General features: G+C 43.6%; 1 protein-coding gene across 3 annotated transcripts in view; it reads right to left on the reverse strand.

Moving 5' to 3' along the window:
* The window catches only part of FAT3 (FAT atypical cadherin 3), a 669639-nt gene that overhangs the window by 76723 nt on the left and 566408 nt on the right, over positions 1 to 26508 (reverse strand). For all 3 annotated transcript variants that reach the window (XM_043579958.1, XM_043579957.1, XM_043579960.1), the window contains 5 exons: positions 25517 to 25727; positions 16505 to 20578; positions 13045 to 13241; positions 12092 to 12245; positions 9386 to 9619 (listed from right to left, as the gene is read on the reverse strand). In XM_043579958.1, coding sequence (XP_043435893.1) covers positions 9386 to 9619; positions 12092 to 12245; positions 13045 to 13241; positions 16505 to 20578; positions 25517 to 25727 — 4870 coding nt within the window. The remainder of the gene's footprint in view (positions 1 to 9385; positions 9620 to 12091; positions 12246 to 13044; positions 13242 to 16504; positions 20579 to 25516; positions 25728 to 26508) is intronic.

Raw genomic sequence — 26508 nt, forward strand, 5'->3', positions numbered from 1 at the left:
GTGACAGAAGGCATTTACGTTCTGTCCAATGGGCCTGGAGAAAGGAATTTTTAGCCTCTGAGGCTTCCTACATGAGAGAGCCCAGCTCTGAGGATGAAAGTCCCTGGCGGAAGGAACCCATTTATGCACAAGACATGATGTCAAGGAGTTAACATGGAATGTCTAATTTCGTTCTCCCAACCACTCGACAGCTCAGCAGACATGTATGGAACATGTACTGGGTGCCTGGTGCCATGCCAGTGTTGGTGACACAGAGATGAACAGATTGGTGTCCCAGCCCTCCAGGAGCTCATGGTCTAATGGGAAAACAAGGAATTAATATCTCCATTTTTATAGGCAGGAAGTGGAATTGAAAAGGGCTGGGGAACTTATTTAAGGTTAGACAGTTAGTAAAGGCTAGACTAGAGGTATTTGATCTGGTCTCCCCCCCCAGACCACTGCATGCTGTTGCTTCCCAAAGCGACAGGCAAATGTGACAAGGAGGTGATGGGCTGCCACAGTCCACCATTTAGCCATGTGTACTGCGTGCACTGCAGAAAGCGTCCTGGTGCTGGTGGCAAGTCAAGAATTCAGGGGTTTATGGGGCCACGGAAACCTTTGCTCAGGACCACCTGACAGATGGCTGGAGGGGAGCAAGCTAGCTCTCTGAACCTCAGTTTCTCCATCTGCAGGCAAGAATACCACTAGCTCTTGTGCCACAGCAAGATTACTTGTGTAAGTGTTTGGGGTTCTCTTAAGATTGTATTTTTTGATATCCACAACAGACAAAGGGTTTCAGCCACAACATGCTCCGGAAGTGGCCCATGTCTCAGTCTTTCGGGGGATTATTTAATTTTTATGAACATTTTAACAGTTCCTCAGCCGCCTTTAAAGATTTAATACTTTAGAGAAGAACAGAGCTTTGGGGGAGAAAAAAAACCACATTAAGTCGCTGACCTATGCAGCTTAGAGGCAAGAGGCTCCAAGGCATTAGGAAAGAGAAGAATATATGGTACCTAAGAGCAGGCCGGCTGAATCAGAATCAAATCCTTCTTGAAACACCTTCTGGTGGAAATTATTAGAATACAGAAAAGAGCCTTGGACTGAGATCTCAGGGTACCTTCCTTTTAGATCCCGCTCTGCCACTCACAAAGTCGTCTTGGGTACATCTCGTTGTCTATGGGCCTCCGTTTCCTTCTTGGGAAAAGAAAGGTTTTGACTGGATTTTTTTCAGGGACCTGCCGTGTAACATCCGAACATCTACTAGGACTGTGATGCACCAACAAAGTGGGCCTGCTGCCCCAGGGAGAATTCAGGAAACCACAAGAGCAGCAACAAGGAGCGGCTGATGCTGTTGAATCAGCACTCACTCCACCACATCAAAGCAGCGTGTTCCCAATTCGGCTGAACTATTTCTCCTTCAGGGAGGGCCCTGTTTTGATTGCCACTGACCTGCATGACAGCCCTTCTTCCTCACACAGTGGAGTCTGTGGGTGGATAATGGCTATGGCATGAGATTCTTAAGGATACATGGACAGAATTCAGAACACCCATAAACCTGCATGAATGTGCTAGTTCTCTACGGCTGCATGGGAAATTACTCCAGAATGTAGCATGAAACAACAAATATGTAGTATTTCATGGTTTCTGTGGGGGTGGGAATCCAGGCATGGCTTAGCTGGTCGGCTGTGGCCCAAGGTGTCCTGTTGAGCAGGGCTGCAGTTTCATTTGATGGCTCAAACGGAGGTGGGGGTCCTCTTTCAAGCACACTCATGTAGCTGCTAATAGAACTCAGTCCCTCACCATGTAGGCCTCTCACAGGCCTGCCTCACAATATCATAGCTCTCCTCCCCAGGGTATTGAGCACTAAATTGTGTCCAGCCCCAAATCCACATGTTGAAGCCCTAACACTGATGTGACTATTTGGAGATGGGGCTTTTAGGAGATATTAAGTTAAATGAGATCATAGGGATGGGGTCCTAATCTAGCAAGACTCATAGCCTATAAGAAGAGGAAGACAGAGAGAACTCTTTCTCTCTCTGCTGTACACAGAGAGGCCATGTGAGCAGGCAGTGAGATCCTTATAGATTGGTATGATTGACACTCCCATAGAGTTTGTCCCATGAAGATGCAGGAAACTGCTAACGCAGAGCTCTTGACATGCTTCTCTGTCATAGTTCCAGCACCTAATCCACAGCACTTTGCTGAGAGTTTATCTCCTGTCTTCACTTTTTTCCCAAGGCCCTTTTCATGGCTTTCAGTAAGTGGCACACATACACAAGCCTAGGATGAGTCAAAGGAGATAACAAACAACTGGATAGACTCATTTATTGTGGTTTGGTCAGAAAGATCTCTGTTTAACAACCCTCAGGGGTTATTTTAATGAACATGACTCTCGGATAAATAATCTCCTGCTCCTTCATAAGGAGCTACCCTCTCAGAACAAACAATGCTCCACAATACTAGGCCAGCCATTTATTTCCTCTGACAAGATCGGTGCTTTGGAAAAGCAAGTTCACTGCAGGTCCTGCTCCATGAGAGGACAGCAGGGGTCATGATACCAACTCCTTCATTAAATACTCAGAAAATGAATCCTGACCATGGACAGCAAGTTTACATTATTACAGTGAATGACAGTACAAAATTAAGAATGTTGAGGGCTGTGCAAATACAAACATTTGGGTAGAAATGGGAAAGTTCTGCCACAAGATAACTCTTCTCTGTCTCTTTCCTGTTCTCGATTAATGTGAGGACCTAACTGTTCACTTGAAAGCAGAAGGCATCATTTTGGAAGAGTCTTAGAGAGAATCTCTGTATTTTCTATTAACGTAACTCATTCTACCAGTTGTGTCCATTCATTAATGTCATGCAATACCTACAGAACGCTCCATGTGTGAGGCATTCTTCCTCATTTCTTGGTGACTTCCTCTCACATTTCCTCTAGCCCTTGAAGAAAACTCCCTGCACATTTTAATTATTATGTGTCATGGTGTGGACGTCTTGGGGTTCATCTTGTTTGGGGTTCTCTGTGCATCCTGGACCTGAATATCTGTTTCCTTCCCCAGGTTAAAGAAGTTTTTAGCCATGATTTCTTCTAATATGTTTTCTACCCCTTTCTCTGTCTCTTCTCCTTCTTTGTCTGCTATAATGCAAATGTTAGCATGCTTGGTGATGTGCAAGAGGTCCCTTAAACTATCCTCATTTTTTAAAATTCTTTTTTCTTTTTGGCTGTTCAGCTTGGGTGCTTTCCATTATCCTGTCTTATAGATCACTGATCGATTCCTCTACATCATCTCATCTGCTCTTGATTCCCTCTAGAGTATTTTTCATTTCAGTTACTGTATTCTTCAACTCTGATTGGTTCTTTTTTTGTATCATCTATCTCTTCGTTGAAGTTCCGACCTCTGTTCATCCACTCTTTAGTCCAGTGAGGATCTTTATGACCATTACTTTGGACCCTAAGGTAGATTGCTTACCTCTGTTTCTTTTACTCTGTTTCTGAGGTTTGGTTCTATTCTTTCATTTGGAACATATTCCCATGCTTTCTCATTCTGTCTGGCTCTGTGTTTGTTTTTATGTATTAGGCAGATCAGTTGTATCTCCCAGACTCAAGGGAGTGGCCTTATGTAGAGGGTCCTGTAGGGCCCAGAAGCTCAATCCCCACTGGTGTCCAGACCAGGCACTCCAGGGCTGTCTCCTGTGTGGGCTGTGTGGCTGGGTCACAACTGTTGTGGGTGCACTGCTGTGGCTGACTGAGAGGCTCAGCTGAGGCTTTTGCTGGTGTGCTGGTGGGCAGGGCTCCTTCCCCCAACCCTCTCCCTGCACCCCCCTGTTCCATGGGAGTCACTTTGGGCAGGTATTAGACATGGTTTTGCTCCTTCTTTTTATTTTTTAATGTTTATTTGTTTTTGAGAGAGAGAGAAAGACAGAGTGCAAGAGGGGAAGAGGGGCAGAGAGAGGGAGACACCGAATCTGAAGTGGGCTCCAGGCTCCGAGCTGTTAGCACAGAGCTCGACATGAGGCTCGAACCCATGGAGTGCAAGATCATGACCTGAGCCAAAGTCGGACGCCCAACCGACTGAGCCACCCAGGTGCCCCTGCTTTTTCTTTTAAAGTCCCTAAGCCACCACTCTAATTTTGGCCCTTGTAATCTTTTACAGTACTCTCCTAGGACCTTTCCTCACCCTCGTTTTGGAGGCTTCTATCAGATTAGCATTTCCCAAACCCAGAACTGATCATTTCTTTTCTCACAAGTGTTCTGTGGCTGTTTTCTACTTACTGGTTTTTTTTTTTTTTAATTTTTTTTTCAACGTTTATTTATTTTTGGGACAGAGAGAGACAGAGCATGAACGGGGGAGGGGCAGAGAGAGAGGGAGACACAGAATCGGAAACAGGCTCCAGGCTCCGAGCCATCAGCCAGGAGCCTGACGCGGGGCTCGAACTCACGGACCGCGAGATCGTGACCTGGCTGAAGTCGGACGCTTAACCGACTGCGCCACCCAGGCACCCCTCTACTTATTGGTTTAAGCACATAATCCCTGGCTTTTGTGAACCACCACAGTCAGGCCCAGACTACTTTTCTCATCTCATTTGCTTCTCTCCATGCTGGATGACATGATGTTCTCCCAATCATTGAGTTGGAGCCACACATTCCCAGCTTTACAACTTTATCCTCATGGTTCCTGTCTTCCTGAATACCTTCCTACCTCTGCCTGTTGAAATCCTATTCATTCTGGGAGCTCCACCTTTTGTGAAAAGTATGTGTGCTACTGATTCAAGCTCTCCACTGCTGCACATGACCTGAGGCCTGTCACTGAACTGTCCTCATCTTGGAGAATCTTGCGGTCCCTTCTTGTGCCTTCTACCTAGCCACTCACTAAATTTCTGTTAAACTGAATGGAAAAAAAATTGTAATGTGTGCTATGAGCCCCCAAGCTTCTCTGAAAGAACTTCCCTGAAAGAAGTTCCATACCTTGCAGAAAATATTTTATAGGAGAGGAGAAAGTGAGTTGCTTATTAGAACATTTCTTTGCCTTGTGTCCCTGGTCCATAAGAGGAAAAATATGTCCTTTTGCATCTCAGATATCTCAAAATTGGCCTCTCAATAAATCATGGGCTACAGCATATTTTGCAGAGCGTGTTTACATTTTATTTTCATACAACTTTGCCTAAAATGGTCACAGACTTCAGCTCTGATCTTCATCTCTGCATATTTCCTTTGCTAGCTTAGAAGACCCTCAAAATTAGGAAGCCGGACACAAATCCTACCTATGAGAGGTAGACTAACTAGGAAGATATTAACCCCGAAGTGTAACAACAAAAGGTCCCCTGATCTTTACTGAAAGGATTACATTTTTTATACATGTTAGGTCATAAAATCATGTCATTAGTTTACGGAATTGAGGACATTTCCATTTTACAGGAAGACTAAGACTTTAATGCTAAAATCTAGACAGTTGCCATGCTATTTCGTAGAGCTCATAAACTGGGTGTTGAAATTATCTTGTCCTCCTCTGTTTTGATTTTATTCCTAACTTAGGCAGTTACTCTAACAGTGTTGGTTTTATTATGAATAACGAATTCAGCATAGCAAAGAGGTGTTTGGCTAAAAGCAAGAGTAGTTTTTAAAATTAGAAAACCAGGATATGAAAGTTCAGTGAGTCCTTATAAGAGCTTTGAATTCATGAAGTTATGGAATCAGATTTCAGATGAATATATCCTGGTCATTTCTCTGTATTTTATAGTGACTTTGTTTATACTGTAGCAAAATGGTGGTGAAGTAATTTATAAATTCAGGTAAAGGAATATGCTTAACAAAAGAAGTTTCATGAATGAAATAACCCTGCTGTCTACACAAATGGAGCCAACGATCTTCACTAGGATCAAAAACCAATGCGGGTGAATCTCCAAGGGAAAGGACAAGTGGGATGGATCTCAAGGGGATGCTTAGTGAAAAAAGTCAGTCTCAAAGAATTATACACCACATAGTTCCTTTCAAATAACGTTTTTTGAGATAATCAAATTATAGATATGGGGATTAGTGGTTGCCAGGGGTTAGAGACTGGGAAGGAAGTGTCAGGAGGAGGATGGGGTGGTTATGATGGGGTAGCAGGAGGGAGCTCTGTAATGGCGGTTACATGAAGCTGCACAGGTGAGAAAATTGTAGAGAACTACACACACACACACACACACACACACGCACGCACATGTGACACATGCCAAATCTGACAGTGTACTACAGCTAACACAAGATGTCGTCACTGGGGGAAAGTGTCGAGTGAAAGGTGCATGTGATCTTCTACGCATTTTTTTGTGGCTACCTGGGAATCTATTATCAGTTCCAAAAAATTTTTTTTTAAAAACTCAACTATTTTCTTGTCACAAAGGGGCTCATGAGGTCAGGCAGTAACATAAATAAGCAAAGTGGCTGGGAACAGGGAGCGTGAGCTCTGGCTGTTCTCATAAAGGCAGCTGCTATGTCTTCAGCTCCTACCATGGTGGGGCTGTGTGTCTGGATTTGCTGTTTTCTGAGGGCTGCTTCTGTTTTTATAAAATACCCAGAACTGAAAATTCAAAAAGAAAATCTCCTGAATTTTATTGGCAATGAACTCTACCTTTTTGGAACACTATATAATGGGCCAAACTAAAGATATGAGGGCCAGATGCAGTCTAATGACATGCAAACTCAGCTTCAGGCCAGGTGAGCTGGGCCGAGGTGAACTGCCCACGTGATGACCTGGCAATCTCAATATGCATCTCACGCTCCTCTGTGGTCCCTTCTGAAAGACTGAGATCTGGGTCCCCTTGAGGAGGTAAGTTTTTTGAGCAGGCAACTAATGAAGATGGTGTAAGCTATTTCAGTGACACCCAGGGACTCTGGAGGATGTTGCTTTGATGTCAGCTCCGACTGACGCCTCTGTTGTTGGCATCCCCCTGCAAGCTCTGGCCAGGACCTTCACAGCCACTTCCTCACCCTGTGCCCCGGACACGGTCGGGTGCTTAGACTGCATTTTTACAAGTGTTCGTTTGTTCTTGCCAGCTATCTTAGTTCCTTTATTTTTTCACGCTAAGTGCGGAGCACCTGGGTGGCTCGGTTGGTCGAACGTCCAACTCTTGATTTTGGTTCAGGTCATGATTCCAGGGCTGTGGGATTGAGCCCCATGTTGGGCTCCATGCTGGGCGTGGAGCCTGCTTAAGATATTCTCTCTCTCTCTTTCTCTGCCCCTCCCCCGCTCTCATGTGCATGCTCTCTTGCTCACTCTTTCGGAACAATAATAATAATTAATGATTTAATAATAAATGAGTTGTACATAAACTGAGAAAAGGAGCCAGGATCTGGTATCTTAAGCTAGAGCTTTCCTGAGGCGGATACTCAATGGTCTGGTGAATACACTTTATATGCACCGCACTCACAGCCTCTGTGTCTACCTCTGTGTCTGCTTGAAGCTCTGAATGTAAGCCTTTGGAGAATTAGTGCAAATGAGCAGAGGCAGGTGCTGATGGGGTCATTATTCTGGTTTGGGGCCGTTAAAGGCTTTCTCATCTCTGCCATCTAAAGGCCCACATTCTAGTCATCTTTCTTCCCCAACTCCCAACACGAACAGCTGACTCAGAAGAAGTGAAAAGAAGGATGGAACTAACTGCATGTTCTTCACCACGGCCACATCCGTGAGCCAGTAACATCCCTCCACTGTCCTCAACATCATGAGTGCCAAGCAGCCTCTTTCTGTCTTCAATCTCTGGTAGCTAGAGCATACCCAATTCCTTCAGGAAGGAAGGGAGTAGAAAAATTTCATTTTTTTAAAATTAGGATTTTAATTTAAGTCAAAAAATTAAATCATGAAATTTCATCTATGGCTCAGGGCACCTGGGTGGCTCCAACTCTTGATCTCGGCTCAGGTCATGATCTTGTGGTTCCTGAGACCGAGCCCCCTGCTGAGCTCTGCCTGTTTAGGATTCTCTCTCTTCCTCTCTACCTGCCTCTCCCCACTCTCGAAATAAATAAATAAACATGAAAAAAAATTTTTTTAAGTTTCACCCTATGGCTCCATTACACATTCTCAAATTTAAATAATTGAAAGATTTATCTGCGTGATTTCTGCTCTCCCCTCCAAAAGCCTGCTAATAAGAGTCCAGAGGATGTTTTCCAATGCTGCTTTAAAAAAGCGTATTTGTATAAGACAGCAGTGGACCAAGCTCAGGGGAATACTTGAACCTGGGGGTTCCTGGGCCTTGTTTTGGAAAAACCTTGAAATACAATTACAAAGAAAAAAAAAGGACATTAGTAGGTATTACGTAATTATAAATCAATAAATGAGTCTTTTCCTGTTTACCGTTTTTTACCAAGCTTCACATAATATGCAGACTTTTAAAGGGTTGGTGCTCAGCCTGGAAAATTATGCTAATGAGGTAAGAGCAATAATTTAAAGTAGCCACTAATTTCTCGAAGGGGAAATATGCAGAGACCTGGGGCTCTACGTTTGTTTTCGACTAATTATCATGTATTTACTTTTCCATTAGTCCAATAATTTTTCTTTCAATTCAGAATTAAGCAATAAGACACTGAATTATATAAAGGCCTGTTTAGCATAGCAGACACACCCCATCATTCCCTAGTCCTCTGATTTACAGCTCTTAAAATGCACAACCAAGAGGCTGTCTATATGCCCTTTTGTATGTACATCCCATCACACAGTCACCTCAATAACTTATGCATTCTTGAAAGGACTACCTAGCAATTAACTCCAGGCTTTTCTAACTCACCATCTCATTATGCAAAGTGGATCTGAACACAAACTTTATCAGCAGCAACTTTTAGTTCGAATTCCATCTTATTTCCACCACCCTCACTCTGCCTAGTAACGTCAGTATACGTGTGACCAAAAGGCTATGGAAAATGGCAGTTAAAAAAAATTGACATAGGACTGGCAGCACATTTAGTAATTGTTCTTTGCACTGTGGGGCACTACCATAAATCGAGATTGTCATATTTCAGCTGAAGCATGTGATGCAATTCTTTATAGAAATGGAAATGAATTCTCCCTGCCACACAACACAGCATTTTAACTATGTTCAGGAGGAATGGGCAAATAAGCAAGCTATTATTTTTACTCTAAAGGTTAAAAAAGAACAAACAAGCCCAAAACTCTTTGTTAGAAGGCAAGGAAATTCAGAGTATAGCTTTTGAAACCCTAGAAAGAGGAGGGGCGGGGGGGGGGCACCCTGTAGTGTTCTCTCATACATGTAAAGCATATCAGTGGAAAAGCTGACACATGGTCATTGGTTTAACACATGTGTTCTCATGGTAAGGAACCAAGGTGGGCTGGTAAAACCAAAGGAGAGGTAACCACTAAAGATATGTCAAGAGCATGAACAAGGAGGCATCGCATCAGTGCAACTGACTTACCAACATCAGGATCCACGGCTTGAACTCTGGTCAAGAGAGCCTTGGTGGCCGTGTTCTCATAGACACAGGCATTGTAGTGCTCGGAAGAAAACACAGGGGGGTTATCGTTCACGTCCTCCAGGATCAGGTGGATGTCAGATTGGCAGAACCTGCCACCACCGTCAGTGGCCCTGGCAATCAGGTTGTACACGGGGACCCTTTCCCGGTCCAAAAGAGCCAATGTTTTTAATTCACCTGTGAAAATAAAAGGCCTCACATTTCAAAAACCACTTTTCTTTGAAGAGCAGAGAATCACGTATATAAAGAATCCCCAATACGGGAAGGACCAATGACATTTGGCTCAAGTGCTTCCTACTTTGAAAAACAGCAAATCCAATTTTAAGCATCAGGGAAAAACCTATGGAATTTCTGGATACAACAACAAATCAACTGCATGGCCTTCAAATTAATTAATCCCACTGTGAAACTCCTGGTATCAGGATTTCCCTCCTTTGGCTACCTGGAGAGCACTGTAGCTCTTTAAACCTCTCAAGACCTGCTCTGGACATCAGCTATGTGTGTCTCTGGATTTCTGCTATATCTTCAGAAAAAGCATAGAGAATTGACAACAGTATCCTTAGTTCTCTGGTAGTCAGTCATGTCAATAATCCACAGACCCAGAAAGAGCAGTCTTCTCTGCTTCCAGAGCTGCTTCCAACATTGTTTCACCCCGTCTTTTAGAGGAAAACAATCAAAACAGAGGCTGGCTTTAGCAAAAAGAGGTCTGGAAGGAATCCTATTGTGCCATTGTAAACCCGACTTGCTGGACTGTGGAAGGGCCTGTGGTTGCTTGGGGAGGGTTCCAGTGGGGGAATATTTGAGGGGTTTGGATCAGCAGGAATTTAGCAAGGTCAGGAGCTAAGATATATCTTTATTTTAACCAGTGGAACAGTGCTAGGTATCAGCCGCTGTGGAGAGTTTGTTGTTTAAATTTCAATAGACAGGGGCGCCTGGATGGCGCAGTCGGTTAAGCGACTGACTTCAGCCAGGTCATGATCTCGCGGTCCGTGAGTTCGAGCCCCACGTCGGGCTTTGGGCTGATGGCTCAGAGCCTGGAGCCTGTTTCCAATTCTGTGTCTCCCTCTCTCTCTGCCCCTCCCCCGTTCATGCTCTGTCTCTCTCTGTCCCAAAAATAAATAAAAAACGTTGAAAAAAAAATTTCAATAGACAATGGCAACAAGCACAGTGACAGACCTGAATAAATGCTATTTGCTGAAAAGCATGACTCATGAAATACTATTATTCTTAAATAAAATTAGTAGACATTATTCAGACCAAGCCATCTATACTTATAAAGCATTTCCTTCTATGGCGTCCTTGCTGTAAGCCAGTTCTCAAACACAGCTTGGACTATTTCCTTCTCCTTCTCAGAAACTTCCAGTGGTTTTTCAGTTCGGCATTCAAGACCTTCCATGATCAGCCTAAAGTTCTTTCTCCCACCGCTTTTCTCGTAGGCCATCCTATAGCTCTTCTCACCAGTGACAGTGTTGTACATGCCCTTCCTCGAATGTGCCATGCTCTCTGCTCATGTTGACCCCAGGGCCTGAAGTGTCCTGCTTCAGCTACTAGAATCCTGCCTCGGTTCAATTACCGGCTCTTCCCCTTCATCAGAATATTAGCTACTTTTTCCTCTGTGCTCAGATATTACTCTCCTGATATCCTTCCTGGGCACTTATTTCATTCTGCCTTTTATTATTATTTAAAAAAAAAAATTTCCCCCTACTGGGTTCAATATCCCTCAGGCATGACTTGTTTTACTTCTCTTGCAGCCCACCGCTAATATCCCATAAAGTTCTTTTATGTCTACTAGTTACTCAATGAATGTTAGCTACTGAATAAGTAATTGCTAAACCTATATCGCCAAGTCGTATATTTCTATGGAGCCAAGTGCTTCCTAGTAGGACGCAGCTGACACGGGAGAGGGGCAGGGAGGAGCCATTATCTTTGGAGACTCAATAGTCATTATTCATTAGGACCAACACAACACTGGAAATATGCAAATTATTCAATCTTTACACTTCATTTACAAATTGCCATTGGATGAACCATCCGGTACACAACACTGAAATAATTTACCTCCATAAAAATGTCTTTTCCGTTAGCTCTGGCCTTCAATGTGGGCATCTGCCTTTAGCATACATAGCCTTTGACCTTATAAATTTTGCCTGAATATATAAACTAATCTCAGGGCTCATAGCTTTGGAGAAACTAGGTGGGAATATTTAATAAAAACCAGAAAAGTGTGTTAATAAGCTTCAGGAAGGGACCCAAAAGGGACTTCAAGAGAGAAAAAACTCTCCTTACTATCCATTGCTCTCTGGTTTGCAACTTGCATTTGTGATGTAACTCTATATTCTTTATAGGGTAGGTGCCTTAACTCACAGATATGAAAAACAGAAGAACCAAATAGACACATCTGATTACTTGATGCTAACGAATGTAGGTAAAGTCAGGGCACATCTTGTAGGCCAAAGAAAGTTTGTGCGCTCCAGGGCATCCATCATCAGATACCATGTGCAGCTAGTATTTTTTAGAGTCCTAGATAGCAGGGCATCATATCGATGATCTTGTACGCTAAGTACCCACAAGTGACGAGGCCATATGAGAGTTTAACTTCTCTCATGGATTAACAATGGCATTTACCCAAAAAAATAAATTTAACCTTACCACTTTCTGGATCTAGAAAAAATTCATTGTTTCCAGATCCGTAGAGTGAGTATCGTATATCTCCATTGGATCCAATATCGGCATCCTTGGCACGGACTTTCAGGATGATTTTATTTGATGGAATATCTTCAGGAAATAATGCTGTGTATGCAACCTGGCAAAGGTAAAGAAAGGTAATTGAATCATTGGTATTTGTGAGGCAATTGCCACATTTTGCATTACAAACTATTTCTTTAAAAATGCATTAATACTGGGGCGCCTGGGTGGCTCAGTCGGTTAAGCATCTGACTTCGGTTCAGGTCATGATCTCGCAGTTTGTGAGTTCAAGTCCTGCATCGGGCTCTGTGCTGACAGCTCAGAGCCTGGAGCCTGCTTTGGATTCTGTGTCTCCCTCTCTCTCTGCTCCTCCCCTGTTCACACTCTGTCTCTCTCTCAAAAATAAATAAACATTTAAAAAAACTTAAAAAATGCATTAATACAATTTGGGGCCCCTGACTGGCTCAGTCAGTTAAGCATCTGACACTTGATTTTAGTTCAGGTCATGATCTAACAGTGGTGAGACTGAACCCACTGACCCATGTCAGGGTCTGTGCTGGGCATGGAGCCTGCTTAAGATTCTCTCTCTCCTTCTCCTTTTGCCCCTCCGCAGCTCTCTCTCTCTTAAAACAAAACAAAACAAAACAAAACAAAAACCTCATGATTTTCTTTTTGTGTTTTTTTTGGGTTGGGCAAAATTAGGTACCTGAAGTTGCTACCTATGCCTTTTTTTGTTTATAATGTTTCATCCTAAACTCTACCATCTACCCTCTTGCATCCAATCGGAGCTCACTAATTAAGGAGACAAGAGCAGAAAGTAGCCTGGCCTTCAGGAGAATAATGAAATGGGCTTTGATTTAATTTTTGAGAAACAGAGTAAAAAGCAGCAATATATCTGATATACCCACAGATCTTACCTGATCACACACTGGGCTATTGTCATTCACATCACTGACAGTCACTTCTACCATGGCCTGTGTGACAAAAAGCCCGTCGGTAGCAGTGATATTGAGGAAGTAAATGTCTTGTTCTTCTCTATCTAAAGGTCTTTTCACATAGACCTTCCACTCACTCTGCACCAGGCCCAGAGCAAACCTTCCTCGGGGGTTCCCTCCTGTAGAGAAAAAAGTGTTTTTTGAAGATGTGCCATGAAGAGCTTTGATCTACACCTCCAGTGAGAGGCCCGTGTGGGGTCATCCAGCTGCCCCTCCAACTGTATCGTTTACAAAACTGGAAAAAAATTGACAGTTACTTCCTTTTGATGCTCCTGCAACAAAAGCAGATATTTATATGCTTGGCTTGTGGGGAATGTAAAACAGTAACTTTCCAAGAGAATAAAATACACTTAGAGAAACTGGGGATGATCTCTTGTTTAGTCCCCCCGAAGGATAATCAAATTCAAACTGTGAACAATGAATCCTCTTCTCAGGATGATACAATTGTCTTCCCGTTTGGTCTCGAGAGAGGATGTAGTACACTATAGCTCTTGTTACCAAGACAATTTCATTAGCTGTTGATTATGCAATCAAGGAGAGGCAGTCAGTTCTATTAAGGAATCTTTTAATGAAGGCTTCATCATACAGCTGCGCTCATCTTACAAGGACCGGAGTTTGGGGAAGAAAAGTTGGCGTGACAGAGGAAGACCCATTAGTATTAAGTAGCCCTAAGAGGGGTCATTTCAGGAGCAGTTCAAAGATAAGCACTGCAATTAGGTCGAATTTATCAGAGTGAAGCTGGGGATAGCGGAAGGAAAGGAGAAGAGATGAGGGGGAACAGTTTTTATGAGGCCGAAGCACCGACAGTGGCCCGGCAATATTGCTTTCCCACATCATTAAATTACACAGAGACAAAAGCATCTTGGAGGAGACAGGAAGAGGAGGAGAGAAGAAAACTGCCTTGACCTTCTAGTCCTGAAGAGGGAAACACTGTCACTTTCAAACATGGAGGAAGACTGGACCAGACAACTGGCAAGAAGCCCAGAATCCGGTTAGATCATCACCGTTTTGTTGGTTCGGGCATTCTATAAGTATCTGTTGCTCGCTCTGGGCCAGGCACTGTTCTGGGCAGTGGGGCCACAGCCGCAGACAAAACTGGCAGAAACCCCTGCCCCCACAGGGGAGCTCAGGTCCCAGTGGGGAAGACCGACAGTACACCCATCTCCTTATTTAAGGAGAGCATACTGCGTACTGGCTGCTGGTCTGTTGAAAAAGTGAATCTTTAAAAGAGTGGAGGGCAAAGACTGTGGTCCTGCCAGAGGGACTGAGGGGGAAGTAGGGGAATGTTAGTGCCAGACACGCACTTTCAAGTTATGGGGAGGGGTCAGTCCGGGGGCCTCAGCCTGGGATAAAAGGACCATATTGGGAACAGAAAGCACAGAAATTGTGAGGGTCACACATTCCCCAAGGACAGTGGTTTTCTGCTGGGAGTGGCTGTGTACCACGCCCACACCAGGACATTTGTCAGTGTCGAGAGATATTTTTGAATGTCACGTTGAGGGTGGTGGTGGTGCTGCTGCAATCTCCTGGGTGCAGGCCAGAGATGCTGCCTGTCATCCTACAATGCACAGCACGGCCACCTACAGCCAAGACGAGACTTCTCCAGCCCCAAATGTCAGTCTCGTTGAGGTGGAGAAACCTGTTTCTGCTGAGGCTCAGGGTCCTCCCTGGGATATCACTTTCCTCTGCCACTGGCTACGATTCAATTATGCTTCCGTTGAATATTATTTTAGCATGCACAAATTTCACCTCTCCATTAAATGCTTTCAGTGCGGGCCCACATCTTTTGTTAAATAAAATGATTAATGGTCCTTTGTTAATCTGCGGCAGCGCAGCCAAGTTGTGTTACATCAAGAGCAAAAGTTAAACCTAATTAAAATCAGTTGGTGGTTGGCACTGCTAATCGTAACAGTAGCTTTAAGCTACTCTGTTCTCATTACTTCGGTAAAGTTGATGGGATGGTCCCTTTAAATCATCCACTGACAATCCAGAGACAAAGTATAAATAATTAAAGCTGAAAATTGAGCAATTCTTCCCAATAGAAAAGTAGCCCTCAGAATGCCTAAGAAGCTTTTTGTCTGCAACTGAATGCAAATAAACCTAAGTGATGCTTTACTCAACTTTTCTTTCCTTACCACTATCGCTCATGTCTTTTCAGCAGAAATGTACATTTTAATGAAAAAAAAAGGAAGGTATCAGATAAAGCACGAATGCATAAATAGTTTAAACAGAAAGCACCATCAAGAAAACAGTTCTATAAAGAAAAAGGAGAGGAGTGATGGAGAAGAGTGGCAATCCCAGGCATTGACACATATGCTCTCCTGTGGATCTTATTCTGCAGTGATTAATTAACTTTCCCAGTAACGTACTTAAGCAGATTCTGTGTCCTGAGGGCATTCTAATTAATTCATTTTTCACTTTGAATAATGTCGTTTTTCTAAAGGGAAGCCACCTGACTGCAAGTATTGATGGATTCTTTACAATCTTTTGGCACTTTGCTTATGTTCTGCCTTTGGATGTCACAACATCAAAATATTAGCTTTAAAACCCTTAAATAGTTTTTAGGAAGACTGTTCTTATACCACCAACCTTCCCATTTTCAGTCTAAAGCCAGTCACCTCCCCATAAAGCTACCCCTGATCAGTAACACCGACATGAAATCCTCTGCCCCTCAGAGCAATGGTGACATTTTTTGTCCACTCTGGGTGACCTCATTTGTCTACCTTGGCGTTTCCACCGACCTGCTACTTACTATTTGGAAAGACAAAACAGAGATCTGAGAAAATGGACTTCTCTGGAGAAACACTCTTTGATTTACGGAATCACGACTTAAGATTTTTAGCAAAAGGTCAAACCGTGCCCTTTAATTTGTATAGGTGGGTACGTGTACGTGCGTAGGAGTTTTCACTACCAGGAGGAACTTGTAAATGAAGCTTACTGGACCAATTTGACAATAAATCTCATATTAAAAAAAAATAAATAAATGAAGCTTACTGGGATTTATTTTCCTTACCAATACAAAAAGTAGGAATTTAGTTAAAATACATTTCCCGTCTCCCCAAAAAAGCTGTTAATTTTCATTTTTTAACTGAGATAGTTGGCTGGACTCCTTTTTAAATGATAAAAGGGGATGCAAAGACTGGATACCAATCTGGGTAATCCGTCATAGGCCAACCAATGAACTCCAAGCTAGGGCTGAGTCAGCAACAACCAAAAACTGAAAAACAGTCTACTTGGAGATCTTTCACTCAGCCCCAGAAAGGTCTTATTACTCTCAACCCCCTTGTTATCTTCCTTCTTCTCTCCTACTCTTATCCTCTGCCTCTTCCTACCTTTCTTTAGAAAGCAGAGCACCCAGTGAAAGCCAAGGTGGCTGACTTACCTGTAATATGGTAGCTCACTTGGCGATTAATGTCGGAAGTGTCTCTGTCCCATGTGCTGAGCACGGCTACCACCTCTCCAGGAGGGTCGCTCTCCTTCACATTCCCTCGGTACACCTCGTGGGCAAAGACTGGTGCGTTGTCATTTATATCCGTCACCCTGACAGAGACCAAAGCCGTGGATGAAAGAGAGAAGGCCTCTCCCAGGTCGGAGGCCACCACAGAGAAGGTGAAGGCGGGATCTGTCTCGTGATCCAGGTCCTTCAAGGTACTGATCCAGCCTGTGTTGCTGTCAATATTGAAGGCTTCCATTACCTTTTCAGGCTGGGAATCCGAGTGCAGGGAGTAAGTGACCTGCCCATTGGCTCCCCAATCCATGTCGATGGCTCTCACATGTGTGAGTTTGGTGCCGACAGGCATCCCTTCCATTATGATCGTCTCGTAGCTGGAAGTTTCAAAGACTGGTTTGTTGTCATTCAAATCCAGTACCTTGATATCTACATCTACAGTAAACACAATGTCTACCTTGTCCAGGGGTATGGTGGCTGCTACCTTAAAGTGGAACGCTGGGCTGACTTCATGATCAAGGCGTTTGTCAAGCTTGATTGTGCCTGTTTCCTGCTCTATGACAAAGACACCCCCTTTGTTATTTTCTGGCCGTTCCCCATTAACTGTGCTGAATCTGACACTGTGACTGGGCAAAATTCGCAGTGTGTCCACCGTGCTCCCAATGGCTGTATCTTCTGAAACAGTAAAAGAATATTGAGACTGGGTGAATGAAGGCAAGAATGTTTCAGGGGGCAGGACGTGGATATAGACAGGAATGAGGGAGTGCTTTACTGGAATGCCCCCATCTACTGCTTTGACAAAGAATGACAGCACTGTGTTTTTCAGCTGGTTAAAATTGCCCTTAGTGACCATCCAGCCATTGTCAGGATCGATTTCTAGGAGGTCAGCCACCGACACTGAGGCCTCACTATATAGAGAATAGGTAATCCGTGAATTAGCGCCATCATCTGGATCCATGGCTTGAACCTGAGTGACCAAATGGCCCCTTCCAACGTCTGCCCTGACGCTGGCTCTGTACTCCACTGTCATGAACTGGGGAGCATTGTCATTTTCATCCACAACAATCACTCTCACAGTGCAAAAAGTCGTTCTCCCTCCACCATCAAGGGCCCTCAAAAAAATACTAATGTCTCCTTCCAGAGGGTTCTCCCGGTCAAGCCTTTCTGTTGTGATGACTTGTCCATTGCTGTCTATGAGGAATCGATCCTTAGCAAAGTCATTGATGATGGCATAAGTGATCTGTCCATATGTCCCTGGATCCCCGTCTGTAGCTCGAACATGAATTACCTTTGTCCCAGCGGCTGCGTTCTCTCTCACTTCAGCTACGTAGGTGCTTTGGGAAAAGGCAGGGCTGTACAGGTTAGCCCCAAGTACCCTGATATGCACCTGTGCAGTGCTAGTGAACAACCCATCAGACACTGACACGTTGAGACTGTACAGAGGCTCCATTCTCTGTTTCCGGTGGTTGGACAGTGTGATGACGCCACTCTTGCCATCCATCAGAAAGCTCGTCCGGTCATTCCCAGATAAAATGCTATACTCCAAGCGGTCAAAATCAGAGCTGTCTGCATCAGAGGCTTGAACACAGGTTACAAAATGGCCCCGGGGGGCTAATTCACTCACATACGATTCATAAATGAGCTGATTAAAAACGGGAGGGTTGTCATTTATGTCTGAGATATAGATATGAACCAGGACCTCACTGCTCAGTGATGGGAAGCCATTATCTGTTGCTCTGACTTTCAAAGTGCAGTGTTGCACTAACTCGTGGTCCAGCATCCGTGCTGTCAGGATTAAGCCACTTGCGCTGTCTATGTGAAAATAATCTGTGCTGTTGTAAGTGTCCTGGACAATCTGATAATGTACCAATTTATTATTTTCCGAGTCTGCATCAGTAGAGACAACTTGCAAAACAGGTGTTCCAATGAGAGATGCTTCTGATAATGTTGTGTTATATGTGGGTTGATCAAAAATAGGGGGGTTGTCATTTACATCATTAACCAGCAAGTCAACGGTGACTTCAGCCCTGGCACCAGTAAGGGCATCACTGGCTCTTACCGTCAACCTGTAAACAGATGTAATTTCATAATCCAAAGGACTAACAACTTTCAGGACCCCGGTGTCAAAGTCAATGTTAAACTGTTTGTAAAGATCCCCATCAATAATGATATATATGATGCCTTGGCCTTCTGGACTGGTGGCATTGATGCTTAGAATGGGGGTATCCATTCTGATGTCTTCGTTGATCGATGCTGTATAAAAGGGCTTATCAAACACAGGCATTGCTTTGTTGACGATTGTGATGGGAAGTTCCACAGATGTGGATAAAGAGGGTTTTCCACCATCTTTGGCGAGGATGGTGACTCCATACTCAATGTTAGACAAGTCAGAGTTGAATGCTTCTTTTAAAATAACATTCCCTGAATTAGGGTTGATCTCAAAGTGGCCATAGTCATCCTGTAGGACATAGGTCACTTCTCCATTTGCACCTTTATCTTTGTCAATGGCTGTCACCTGGTAAATCAGAGTCCCAGGCTCAGCATCAACTTGCACAGCAGCATAGTAAGGGAGGCCCACAAAGACTGGGGAATTATCATTTATGTCTTCAATGTTAACCCTCACCACCACTCTAGCCACACGCAGATGGTCTAGCTCGCGGCTGGCTTCCACCACCAGCTCATATAACTCTTGTTCTTCACGGTCAAAGGGGACTCCGGTGGTCTGAATGACCCCTGAGGTAGATTTTATCTTGAACTTATTTCCTGGGTTTAGGATGCTATATTTTAAGGGCTCATTAAGGCGATTTCCAATGGCATTGACAATAGCAACTTTGGTTATGTTAGTGTTGTTCTCTGAGATCGAGGTCGAGTAAAAGCTTTGTGTAAAGTGGAGGCCACTATCCATGGCTTCTTTAACCAAGATGGTGACCACGGCCGTACTGTAGAACTTTCCATCAGATACTTTAACTATCAACATGTAGTGATCTTTGGAGAGGTTGTTGTTTTTTATGGTGAGTACTCCACTGTTGGAGTCAATTAGAAAATGATCCAAGCTGCCTTCCATCAGGCTATATGTCAGTTCAGGGGGCACCTCGGAGTCAGGATCTGTGGCACTAACTTTCAGAACCTCTACTCCAACATAGGTGGGCAGAAGTAAGATGGTCTCAAACACAGCCTGAGTAAAAACAGGCGGGTTATCGTTCACATCTGTCACCTCTATGTTGACTTCAACAGGACTCTCTGCAGTCAGCTGGGGGCTGCCACTGTCTCTCACATGCACATGAAAATGGAAATGGGCAATAGTTTCATGGTCCAGGTTGGCAATTGTTCTGATTGCACCTGTACTGGAATCCACTGTGAAGAACTTCTTGGCCGTGGACTCCACAATTTGATATACCAGCAGAGCATTCCGGTTGCTGTCAGCATCGGTGGCTCGAATCACCAGTGGGCTGTTATCCAAGCTCCTGACGATGCTATTGACTGGGGCAGCCTCACTTAGGCTGCCTGAATATTGAGAAAAGAGAAACACTGGGGCATTATCATTTTCATCAACAATCTGAATATTGACTGTGGCATTGGAAGCCATTCCTGCCATGTTAGTGGCCTGAATGATGAGCTGATAAGAGGAAGTACGCTCGTAATCCAGTGCCTTCCGGGTGGTGATGACTCCAGAATACGGATTTATGGTAAAGATCCCATCGATGTTTCCATCTTTGACCTCATAAATGAGGGTAGACTGACTGATGGCAGAGATTAAAATGACTGACGTTCCAATATCAACATTTTCATTTACTTCTGCTTGGTAGTCTTTGTGAGTGAACTTGGGGTGAGAATTATCAGACATGGTAACGGAAATGCGCACAATTGCAGTGGCAGACATTGGTGGGGAACCCTGATCCGTGACTTTGACCGACAGTACAAACTGACCCGTTGTTGTCATGTCTGGTTCTTTGGAAACGGTGATGATGCCCAGGACTGGTTCAATCTTAAATGTGTTCCCGGTGTTCCCTGCAATATAGAAATCAATGGGGAAATGGGTTACACGTCATGTTTTGAAGATTAGTTCTTCATCTAAAGTCTACTTTACTGCAACATGGCAAGGGGAAAGCAATTATTTCTATCCATTCCATCTCATTCTGAGATAGAATGAAAGACTTTGCTTTTAGGGGAATTCAAAAGCGACTGAAATAAGTTTTTCAGTAAAATTGTAAATTTCGGGTTGGTATCTTCTTAATCCAGGTTAACAACAACAACACAATACTGTGTACAATGCCACTGTGAGAAAGGCATTTTTACCTAAACCAGTGCCATATTCTGTGTACTATGTAATGAGAAAGATAGTTGTGAGAGTTGTTTCAGAACAGTAAAGCACAGGCATTTGATTGCAGATTATCCCAAAGATAGGCTTTGCTACGTGGAGCTGGCATTGTTCCACCCCATCAAAACTGACTTCACTCCACAAACACTGCTTTGGTGAGGGGTGGGGGTCTTTTGTTCAGGCCTGAAGAATTCCTCCTAAGTCCCTGTTTGCTTTGTAAGTTGGGAGGACTTTTTTCTGACTACCCTTCTGTCGTTCACTCCCACACACCCCAAAAGACACACATGCACACACAGACTTAAAACTAGACATAAATTTTAAGGCAGTCCCTCCAATCTGTAACCATCCTAAGTGCTGGAGAGGCTTCCAGAGGAGTAGCAAACTGCTGATCACCTGCACCAGCATTAAAACTGAAAACCTGAGGCATCACCCATCTGAAACTGAGAAACTGGCACCCCACTTTGATGTGTCTGGAGTGGGAAGGCTGCGACCCTCGACACTCCAGAAGTTGAGAGCCCTGCCTCTGAAATATTGAGTGGTGTGAAATCTGAGGTTGCCGAGGATGAGGATAAGAGAGGAGTAAAGAATGGGGAACGCAAGACTGAAGGATGTCAAGAAGCTGGCTGAAAAGCAGTGGACAGTGTGAAGCAGAATCCTTCAGGGGCGCCTGGGTGGTTCAGTCGGTTGAATGTCCGGCTTTGGCTCAGGTCATGATCTCACGGTTCGTGAGCCTGAGCCCTGTGTTGGGTTCTCTGTTGTCGGTGCAGAGCACGCTTTGGATCCTGTCTCCCTCTCTCTCTGCCCCTCACCCGCGTGTGCTCTCTCTCTTAAAAATAAATAAACATTAAAAAAAAAATAACAAAAAAAGAATCCTTCACCAAGTTGCTTTTTGTTTCTCTCATGAGGCTTTCTGATACTTCTCAAAAATGCATAGTCCTGCGTGTCTAGATTCTTTAAAAACAAAGTTAAAAATCGTGGTTATTCAGTTATACCTGGATTTTTCTTTCTGTTTGAAGTACTGAAGGATGGCAGGCATAGAGACAGCTTCAATGTCATTATTATTAAGACAGACTCCTGCATTGGGAGGCACTTACATGTGTCTCCTGAAATATGCAGCAAATACAGTGGTATACATACTTCTTACTACATACTTATTCAATCAACTTCTCTGTGTCTGAGAATAAAACAGTAATGTTCATAAAAAATCTGCTTATTTTTAAAGAAGAAATTTAATAAAGAGGTAAAGGATTTGATGCCAGCCCCCCAAATGTGAGTATTGAACAATGTCATCTTTGGTGCCAGCATGATTTTTTTCCTTGTCACCTCTACATGAGCACTTTGTGAGGACGGCATGAAGTTCAAGGATCTCATGAGCAGGCTTGCAAACGTTCAGTAAATAGTGGCATTGAGCGTGAGTCCAACACTTGATTCATAGACCCTCGCAGGGAGGCGGGAATCATTTTGCTTCAGCATCTCAGAGGAGGAAGATGTAGAGGTTGTAGAGATAATGGTCACCAACACTCAGCCCCAAATGACGAATGCAACAGAACCAAATGTCTCTGTGCTCCTTGATTGTGGACTCCCTCTGTGGAGTCTCCAGCTAAGTCCTCCCTCGCTGTAGGCCCAGCACATTCCTTCATGCCCAGAAAGATATATGGCAGGGATGATGGGGAGCTAGCTTCTGGTCTCGAGTAGAACTTCACAGCCCTGCTGTCCCAGGGCTACTGACCTGCCTGTCACACCTGCCTGGATGCTGTGCTCATTGATCATGTCCAAAGTGGGCTCTCGGTCTCTTACCCTCTTTAACATACTGCCTGCCCATTTTCTTAGAATCCACTTCCTGCTTATTCTCTCCTGGTATCCTCGAATCCTTGGAAACTAACCTCTGCTTGTTTTCTTGGAATCTATAGTTAGTTTCTTGTAGACTTCTGGCAAGTGAGCAAAAGCTGAACTTATCTTACTTACATTATTTATCTGGCATATAGCACAGTCATGGCACAAAGAAGGTGTTCAATAAATATGTATTAAATGATTGGATGGACAGGTAGAGCTACAAAAGATTTTTAATTCTCTATCTGTATGCATCTTGGGATCCAATATGCCCCCATCACAACTCAATTCTTAGTCTTTGTCTCTCCTGTTTCGAAGCCCACCCATGAGCCACTGTTGCACCAAATAGAAACGTGAGCTAAATTAGAAGTTCTGCACTCAAAGTCCACCTCAGTCCTTTGGGTCAAAATAAAAGCTTCAGTAGTTGTTTTAGAAGCCAGACAGGGGATAGGAAGTTTATGGCCCACCAGTAATCAGAGTAAAATCTTGCTTATCTGAGGTCTGTAAGAGAACTTAAGGAAAATATCCTCTTCCCATAACCACTTTGTCGTTTGCTTCAAAATGTTGGAAGCATCTGGGTTTTCCCTCTTTCCTAGCATGATCTGGGAAGGGACTGGCTTGGTCGGGAGCAGTCAGGGGCTAGTGAGGTCTGTCTGTCCATGAAGGAGCCCCATCACCACTTGTGACTTAACTGCGCACACACTGAAATCCTCATCAGCTTCTTACACATACAATCGGGGGTCATTGTTTGAGATTCCATTTTTTGAGATACCAATCATTCCTATGGGTTTTTGGAAAATTCAAGTTTTCTCTATAAAAGATGTTTTAAGGAAATAACTTCTCTATTTTTAACCTACTGTTATAGGAATGATGGAATCCCTTGTCTATGCACAGCACCAGGCTGCAGCGTGTGGCTGCTGAAAGATAAGGAAAGCAGTCTTGTCAGCCGGATGGGAAATGACTCTTGGTTTAGAAATTATCTCCCTCTCTGAGACAGTATAAGTAGTAGCCTTAATGACAAATACAAAAAGCAAGTAGACGCCATAGACGACACTTAGAAAATGTTAAGTAAAAAAAAACAGAAGTAGGACTCCATACCTCAATGATCACAATGATATGAAACGATGCATATGCATGGATGAATACCGGGGAAAGGAAGCTATATATCAGATTAGGAAAAAAAAAAACGTAGAAAGACTCTAAAGAGTTGTTGGATCAGGCGACACTTTCTGTGACGTTATTTAAATATTTGTGTCTTTAAAAAGAAGTTGCCCTATATTATTTGTGGAACTAGAAGAACGAAGATTATATAATCAAATAATTAAACGTTCTTGGGGTAAACAACAGATGCACCATAGCATCTAAAAGAAAAGTGCTGGTCAGGCTTTACGTTAGCAGGAAATTCCATAAAAATCTAGAAAAACTATTGGTGAAGTTGCTTGGGGCACCTGGAGTTGTGAACCTGTGTATTTTATTTCTTCATTTTATTATTTTTTTTGTATAGAGCTTAGCTTAGACTCCTATAAAATGTGGGTGCCTGATACAGGAAACCGTTTTAGATTAGCATTGGATGCAGTGGCTTTTTTAAAAAAAGAAGACTGTTGGCTTTTCTTTTTCTAATATTTTTTTAGCCCCAAACTGTCGTCCTAGCATTCATATTTTAATTCAACCACTCACAAAAATGCTCCACATTTAAATCACGGGAAAGAAGCTTTTCCAGCGCTGGCATAAAAAGAGACAGCATTTGGCTTTTATGCACGACAGACATAATGTTGTAGAACATTTTGGAAATATGTGGCTTGAATATTCAAAGAACGACAGAAGAGGGGAAAGGAAAATAGAACAGGTAAGAGATATTTGTAATTTTTAGGCTCATAGTCCTATCCCTTGCTTGGATTCTCCTCTCCTCTGTCAGAAGTGTTTTCTTCCTTTCTCTATCTTCAAACCATCAGTGAACTATGGTCTTGCCTTATAGATGGTCAGATTGATTTTAAAAATCTCAAATTTAAGGGGCACCTAGGTAGCTGAGCCGGTTAAGCATCCAACTCTTGATATCGGCTCAGGTCATGATTTCACAGTTCGTGAGATCAAGCCCCGTGTTGGGCTCTGCATTGACAGAGCGAAGCCTGCTTGGGATTCTCACTCTCTCTGCACCCCTGCTCCCCCGCATGCGCTCTCTCTCTCTCTCTCTCTCTCTCAAAATAAATAAATAAATAAACTTTAAAAAACGTTAAAAATCTCCAATTTCACAAAATTTGAGCCTGTATTTATTTATCTGTCCAGTTAAGTAGACATTTCAATGTCTACGACCTACTGCGCTACTCTGATTCCCCTCGGGTGAAGTTAATTTTTGCAAACAGTGGGGGTGTAGGTATTTTGGAAGCCCACCGCTTGCCCAATGACAAGTAAACAAAGACTTGTGGGATCCAATTCATAGGACAGCCTGGCAGCCCTCAAAAGGTGGAAGGCTTTGGTTATTTTAGTCCAAGGCCATGGCTTGTCGACCCATCAGTGAAAGTCACTGAGTTCACCACCCATTTCTTCTCTCCCTTTCATTCCAGAAAAATCCGAGAATAACACAATAAGAGGGAACTCTCTCCTCACTGTCAGTGATGGAAAACATATTACAGGAACGCCAAGAACTCTATACAGCATCATCACGCAAATCAGGCAGTTGCTTGGCCAAGAAATTCTTTGGGAGACATTCCAGTGGAAACGATGTGAATTTCACATGGTGATCAACACTACGGAGGGGCAAAGGCCATGCATTATGTTACAATCTGTGCAACAGCTCTCACCTGCTTCTATGGTATATATGAGTTCTGCATTTTCCCCTTTGTCTTTGTCCAGAGCCGTCACCTGCAGAACAGCTGATCCCAGAGCAGCCGATTCAAACACAGATGCTTCATACAGTGGGTTGGTAAAATAAGGACTGTGATCATTAGCATCTTCCACATTCACAATGACTCGGGCCAAGTTTCTTCGATAAGGAAACTCCTGATCTCTGACCTTCAGGCAAAATACAAGAAGCAGCAGGACTAAAATCTTAAATTGCAAGGAAGTCACATGGCTACATCTGTGGTAAATACCAAAGGAGGTAACTCACACCAAGTGCTTGATGCAATCCCGGGCACACAGTAGGTGCTCAGTAAATGACGGTATATCAAGTGAGGACACTAACCGTGAACAAATTGAGAGTAAGGGCCCCATCCATTTTATCGCTCAGCATTCTGACTGACCTACGGTCCATCCTCAGTCTGTGTGTGTGTGGAGCTGATGCCTGGGCATCACCGACACAGCACTTTTCTCTGCACCACCTCCCACCGCCACTACCCCCTTATTTGTGTATATATAGCTGCTAATGGAATGGCAGACGGGGGCTCTTCTGAGAGGGAAACAAAAAAGTTTAATGAAAGAATTAACAAATGCAAAGCAGGCACTGGCATTTATTCATTCATTCAACAAACATTTATTGTCACCTATTATCTGTCAAGTCCTGGCTTCACTCTCTCCTGACTTCAGCAGCGATTCAGATTTGGTCCTTGCCCTCAAGAAGCTAACAGGATCATAGAAATCAGTAAGCAGGTGTAAGGCCTGGTGGTAAGTGCCAGAATGGGAGTGAGGAGTAAGAAGAAGTTAAGGTGGCATTCAGCTTCTTGGAAGAGGTTAACAAAAGCAAGTACAAGTGGTAAAAGGGGGGCGTGGGCCACCACATATTTCAGGCAAGAGCCAACCAATGCCAAGGCCCAAGACCGAGGGGGAGCCCTGATTCCCAGGAAGATGAACCAAA

This window comes from Prionailurus bengalensis, chromosome D1 (assembly GCF_016509475.1).
Source record: "Prionailurus bengalensis isolate Pbe53 chromosome D1, Fcat_Pben_1.1_paternal_pri, whole genome shotgun sequence".
NCBI classification, from domain to species: Eukaryota; Metazoa; Chordata; class Mammalia; order Carnivora; family Felidae; genus Prionailurus; species Prionailurus bengalensis.